This window comes from Entelurus aequoreus, linkage group LG18, assembly GCF_033978785.1.
Source record: "Entelurus aequoreus isolate RoL-2023_Sb linkage group LG18, RoL_Eaeq_v1.1, whole genome shotgun sequence".
Lineage (NCBI taxonomy): Eukaryota > Metazoa > Chordata > Actinopteri > Syngnathiformes > Syngnathidae > Entelurus > Entelurus aequoreus.
In genome coordinates this window covers 1,505,048-1,512,547 of record NC_084748.1, presented here as the reverse complement: position 1 = coordinate 1,512,547, position 7,500 = coordinate 1,505,048, and the positions used below count along the sequence as shown (strand labels likewise).

Sequence of the window (7,500 nt, the reverse complement as noted above, 5' to 3'; positions counted from 1 at the left end):
ACATTCATAATAACATGTAATATATACATGATGTAAGTATATATGTAGTGTAGTAACATTCATAATAACATGTAAATATACATGATGTAAGTATATATGTCATGTAGTAACATTCATAATAACATGTACTATATACATGATGTAAGTATATATGTCATGTAGTAACATTCATAATAACATGTAATATATACATGATGTAAGTATATATGTCACGTAGTAACATTCATAATAACATGTAATATATACATGATGTAAGTATATATGTCATGTAGTAACATTCATAATAACATGTAATATATACATGATGTAAGTATATATGTCATGTAGTAACATTCATAATAACATGTAATATATACATGATGTAAGTATATATGTCATGTAGTAACATTCATAATAACATGTAAATATACATGATGTAAGTATATATGTCATGTAGTAACATTCATAATAACATGTAATATATACATGATGTAAGTATATATGTCATGTAGTAACATTCATAATAACATGTAAATATACATGATGTAAGTATATATGTCATGTAGTAACATTCATAATAACATGTAATATATACATGATGTAAGTATATATGTCAAGTAGTAACATTCATAATAACATGTAATATTTAAGTATTTTGCTCATTTAAAGCATACTGCGGCGTAATAATTTCACAATGTCCTATTCCTTCAACAACAACAACAACAACAACAACAACAACAACAACAACAACAACAACAACAACAACAACAACAACAACAACAACAACAACAACAAGACTACTAGTCATGACAGACTTCATGAGAGACAACAAAGACTACTTTCGAACAAATGATGATCCAGAATCGTATATTTTTGAGGCTGAATATAAGGAGGATGAGTTCCAAGTAGGCCTGGGCCGATAACAAATTTTGCTTGACAATATATTGACCTACAAATTATTGACAATAAACAATATTGCTCCTATTTCTTTGGAGACTAATTAACCACTGATGTAACGACAATACATAATAATAATGAAAGTATACTTTATTAAATGCAGCTAACTTGTATTTCTTGTATATTTTATTATCGTAATTGAAATGTAAACTTTTAAATACCAAGTTAAATAAAACAAACAAATAATACAAATAAAATATACTTTGTCTGTCAGCAAAATGCTGCACTTGAATAAAAAAGCACAACCAAAGTCAATAAAATAAGTCCTGTCGGGCCTTGGGGGCCCTCAAATATACAACAAATAACACCAAAACAATAACTACAATATCTAAATGAAGTATGTTGACCAAACTGAAAGCAGTTATTATCGTGGTATTGTTGAATGTGCTCAAAAAGTACTTATACACACACTTACATTTTATTAACCATAACTATAATAAATAGACACAATATACTTTATTGGTAGAAAAAACATCAAAAATTGTTCTGGCTTCATAAGAGCCCTATTCTTTTTGCTTGTGTGTTTAAATATGTTTCTCTTTTATTTTAAATTGGAAAGGGTGATCAGATGTTTCACTTCCTGTTTATGTGACGTCATGTGTGTTCACTTCCTGTTGAACGTTTTCAGCCAGCTTCTGTTGATTAAAACGCAGGTTTTAGAATAATATACCTGTGGAGGGCAGGTGAGTTAGTGCACATAAGTAATATACCTGTACTGCCAGTGGAGGGCAGGTGACTTTTTATATATATATATATATATATATATATATATATATATATATATATATATATATATATATATATATATATATATATATATATATATATATATATATATATATTAGAGATGTCCGATAATGGCTTTTTTGCCGATATCCGATATTCCGATATTGTCCAACTCTTAATTAAAGATTCCGATATCAAGCGATACCGATATATACAGTCGTGGAATGAACACATTATTATGCCTACTTTTTCTGGGTGTTGTTGATAAACGGTTTTGGCCTTGCATAGGAGAGTTTTAACTTGCACTTACAGATGTAGCGACCAACTGTAGTTACTGACAGTGGGTTTCTGAAGTGTTCCATGTGGTGATATCCTTTACACACACTTGTTGATGCAGTACAGCCTGAGGGATGGAAGGTCACAGGCTTAGCTGCTTACGTGCAGTGATTTCTCCACATTCTCTCAACCCTTTGATGATATTACGGAGCGTAGATGGTGAAATCCCTAAATTCCTTGCAATAGCTGCTTGAGAAAGGTTGTTCTTAAACTGTTCAACAATTTGCTCAGGCATTTGTTGACAAAGTGGTGACCCTCGCCCCGTCCTTGTTTGTGAATGACTGAGCATTTCATGGAATCTACTTTTATAGCCAATCATGGCACCCACCTGTTCCCAATTAGCCTGCACACCTGTGGGATGTTCCAAATAAGTGTTTGATGAGCATTCCTCAACTTTATCAGTATTTATTGCCACCTTTCACAACTTCTTTGTCACGTGTTGCTGACATCAAATTCTAAACTTAATGATTATTTGCAAAAAAAAAATGTTTATGAGTTTGAACATGAAATATGTTGTCTTTGTAGCATATTCAACTGAATATGGCTTGAAAATGATTTGCAAATCATTGTATTCTGTTTATATTTACATCTAACACCATTTCACAACTCATATGGAAACGGGGTTTGTAGTAGCAGTAGCATAATAGTAGCAGTAGCATAATAGTAGCAGTAGCATAGTAGTAGCAGTAGCATAATAGTAGCAGTAGCATAGTAGTAGCAGTAGCATAGTAGTAGCAGTAGCATAGTAGTAGCAGTAGCATAGTAGTAGCAGTAGCATAGTAGTAGCAGTAGCAGGCGTCCATGTGAGCTGCATGCTGCTCTACTCTAATCCCGACTACACCGTGTAGTTGTTGTGTATCACCACATCACTCACACACTGTGTCCTTTCCTTTTGTCCTTGTGTGTGTGTGTGTGTGTGTGTGTGTGTGTGTGTGTGTGTGTGTGTGTGTGTGTGTGTGTGTGTGTGTGTGTGTGTGTGTGTGTGTGTGTGTGCAGGCACTGTGGAGGAGGACGAGGGAGACGATTTACTGCTGAAGTACGTGGATGAGTTCTGGTGGTTCCCCCACATGTGGAGTCACATGCAGCCTCACCTCTTCCACAACCACACCTCTCTGCTGGACCAGATGGTGCTCAACAAGGACTTTGCTCTGGTACACACACACACACACACGCACACACACACACACACACACACACACACACACACACTCACACACACACACACACACACATACACACACACACACACACACACACACACACACACACACACACACACACACACACTCACTCTCACACACACACACACACACACACACACACACACACACACACACACACACACACACACACACACACACACACACACACACACACACACACACACACACACACACTTGGCTCTGTCTATTCCTTTGTCTTCCTTCCTGTCCTTGAAATCATTTGCCTTCCCACCACCTGACATGTCACACACCTTACTTCCCACTTTACTACCATTACCAATCACATGTCACACACCTTACTTCCCACTTTACTACCATTACCAATCACATGTCACACACCTTACTTCCCACTTGACTACCATTACTAATCACATGTAACACACCTTACTTCCCACTTCACTACCATTACCAATCACATGTAACACACCTTACTTCCCACTTGACTACCATTACCAATCACATGTCACACACCTTACTTCCCACTTGACTACCATTACCAATCACATGTAACACACCTTACTTCCCACTTGACTACCATTACCAATCACATGTCACACACCTTGCTTCCCACTTTACTACCATTACCAATCACATGTAACACACCTTACTTCCCACTTGACTACCATTACCAATCACATGTCACACACCTTACTTCCCACTTGACTACCATTACCAATCACATGTCACACACCTTACTTCCCACTTTACTACCATTACCAATCACATGTCACACACCTTACTTCCCACTTGACTACCATTACCAATCACATGTCACACACCTTACTTCCCACTTTACTACCATTACCAATCACATGTCACACACCTTACTTCCCACTTGACTACCATTACCAATCACATGTAACACACCTTACTTCCCACTTGACTACCATTACCAATCACATGTCACACACCTTACTTCCCACTTGACTACCATTACCAATCACATGTCACACACCTTACTTCCCACTTGACTACCATTACCAATCACATGTAACACACCTTACTTCCCACTTGACTACCATTACCAATCACATGTAACACACCTTACTTCCCACTTGACTACCATTACCAATCACATGTCACACACCTTACTTCCCACTTGACTACCATTACCAATCACATGTCACACACCTTACTTCCCACTTGACTACCATTACCAATCACATGTAACACACCTTACTTCCCACTTGACTACCATTACCAATCAATCAACTGGTTTATAATCACAAATACAATCAGAAAAGGGTAAAAAAACAAAAGCGATACAAAATGTAAAGAAGCTTCAAAATAAGGCGCATACCTTCCTCCCCACTTGCCTTGAACTTCCACATGTGATATAAAATGTGTTAACTTTTTTACCACTCTGACCAATATGTCAAGCATTATATATATATATATATATATATATATATATATATATATATATATATATATATATATATATATATATATATATATATATATATATATATATATATATATATATATATATATATACATACATATACAGGGTTTCCCCGTAATGTAATTGAATGTGGTGCACCACCACAGCATTTTCATTACTGCCACACCATGATAAGAAGCCCACAAAAAATCCCACAAACTCTGACGCTATTTTTAACCTTTTTTACCAATCTTATGACAACAAACGGCACAATTCCAACAGGTTTTACCTCCCATTAAAACACTTTGGTCTGGTGAGTCCGCGCTTACCCAGACACACAAATACACTTCCTCATTCTCCACCAATCACCTTGCAGGCACAGACGGTGTGTTTGTGACCGTGGGAAAAACTGACATCCAATCCAAACATAAAACATTTACATTAGCGGGTCGTTACAGTATGAATTGATACATATGGTCTATTATTTGCACACTATTGACAAGTGATTTACTGAAAACTTGACCACCGAAAAAAGAGTTTGATCACGCACGCACGCCATTGTCTGGAGCGTTGTCAGCATGTCTGTGATGTGGACATGATGTTTGTATATATTGCAGATATACCCGCTGACAGCTCTTTACAAAATGTGCACATTTTAGGAGGACAGTGGCAGCTTTTAAAAAGAGAAAGTCCAAGAAGCAGTGCCAAACAAGTGTGACGTCATTCTCGCTTTAGTCTCTTCAGTCAAGGACATGGAGGGACACAAGTAGAGTCTCTAAACACAACTTCAGTCTATAATAACACCAGAAGACGATGCTACATTTGTTGCTACTTGTTTTTCCATTTTAAAAAGTTATTAAAAGTCTGTTAACAATGGAAAGTACCAAATCTCAACAAAGTACCAAATCTCAACAAAGTACCTTGTACAAAAAGCAGTTAAAAATATGGCAAAACGATTAAAAAATATAAATGTTTAGACTAATTAATAATAAAAAACTTGTTTTAAATGTATGTATACATTGTTTTAGCCTTTTTAAAGAAAATCTTATCATCATACACAAAATATGCTAACTACGCTGTCGTCATGATGACCACGCCCACAACCACACCCCACCACCACAGGTATCTTGGCAGTTTAGAGGAAAACCTGGTATGTAAATATATATAAATATATATTTTATTTTTTATTTTTTTATTTTATTTTTGTTTTCCGTCGGAAGAAACAGGAAGTGTCAAAGCAAGGTTGGTTGCATAAACAAAGACACTCACTAACTGAGCAACGCAGGAAATGATGACTAATCAGTGGCAGTGACACACTAACAGCCAATCAGGTGACAGTGTCAACTATCAAGTTTAGTTGTGCCGTCTTGTTGTCAGGCGCTTGATTCTCTGCATGGAGTGAGAAGAACAAGTTAACATGAGTGCTGCAGAGAGCCGGGTTTTTAAAAAGGGACCACGGCGCTGGTAATCAGTGACACCACACCACCCTTGACTCCTGCCCTTGTTCCCCGCACCTGTGTTGTGTTATTAATTAGGACTATTTAAGTTGCGTATTAGCCAACATTCTTGGTTGGTTAATGTTTATTCACTCTCCCGCTGCACTTTTCTGCGCGTAAGTCTTTGCTGTGCTCCAGCATTCCGTTTTGTTGTTTCGTAGCCTGTAAGTTTTACTTTCATTTTGCACAGACTTCCTTAGGCTGCGGTGCCTTTCCAAGCAGCACTCGTCTTTTGCACCAACTTAATACTAAATGACACACAATTGAGGACACAAAGAAGTCGACAACATAATTTCACGTCATGGTGCACACTCGCATCGTTCATTGGATGCTAACCACGAGTCATGCTGCTCTTCTTCAAGAACAACAAGACAAATGATCTGCTAATGGAGATAAAAAGCAAATATTGATTGTCGGGTGGATTGTGTGTGCAGCAACACAACATTCCAGTGGACATGGGCTACGCTGTGGCCCCCCACCACTCAGGGGTCTACCCGGTCCACCTGCAGCTCTACGAGGCTTGGAGACAGGTGTGGAGCATCCAGGTGACTAGCACTGAGGAGTACCCGCACCTCAAGCCCGCCCGCTACCGCAAGGGTTTCATTCACAGCAACATCAAGGTGAGCACTTCTTTGCTATCTGGAACATATTCCAAAATGGAGTACATTCATGTTTGTCCTCAGCGTTCTACACACAAAACCCATGTGGACTTTGTTCTAGTATTGTTTGCAAACTTATTGAAAACAGAAAAAGAAAGAAAAGTGAGCTCAGGTGCATCCTGTTTCAACTGATCGTCCCTGGAGTCCACCTGTGGTCAAGTCAGCTGTTTAGCACACACCTGTCTCTATATAGGAGGTTCCAAACCCACAATGAAGTCCAAGGAACAGACCTCTGAGACAGGTTTGTCTCCTGGCACAGATCTGGGCGAGGGTGCAGAAAAACAAACAATGAATGTGTTCCATTTTTGGACTAAGGCTTGGTATTCCTTCTGTGTACATTTGGTGAACGCTACACCCACAAACAGCACCTTTGCACCTGCACAATTGAACATTGGTTGAAAAGGAGCAGGTAGAAGCAGAGTTAAATTAGTCCTACCCCTTCTTTGTGTTTCAACAATGACTGATACTTTGTTCATATCCTTAGTAGAAGTGGAACAAAGCCAGCATTTGCAGCAATGACATTAACAAACAGGTTAGAATAAATAAAAGGGTAACTCAATAATAATTAGTGCTGGCAAATGATACATTTTTTATCAGATTAATCACAGTTTTATATTTGGATTAATCGTGATTAATTACAGGTGCTTACTTACTGATTACTTTTAAAAAATAAAATAAAAAAGACCCCAATTTGTGGACACAAATGTCATTTCATTGTCAGAATGTCGTACAGAAACAAA

The 7,500-nt window shown here is 37.5% G+C and overlaps 1 protein-coding gene across 1 annotated transcript in view; it reads left to right on the top strand.

Moving 5' to 3' along the window:
• ndst3 (N-deacetylase/N-sulfotransferase (heparan glucosaminyl) 3) overlaps window positions 1-7,500 on the top strand; it is a 310,454-nt gene that overhangs the window by 37,285 nt on the left and 265,669 nt on the right. Inside the window, exons 4-5 of the mRNA XM_062027384.1 lie at window positions 2,995-3,149; window positions 6,536-6,721. Coding sequence (XP_061883368.1) covers window positions 2,995-3,149; window positions 6,536-6,721 — 341 coding nt within the window. The remainder of the gene's footprint in view (window positions 1-2,994; window positions 3,150-6,535; window positions 6,722-7,500) is intronic.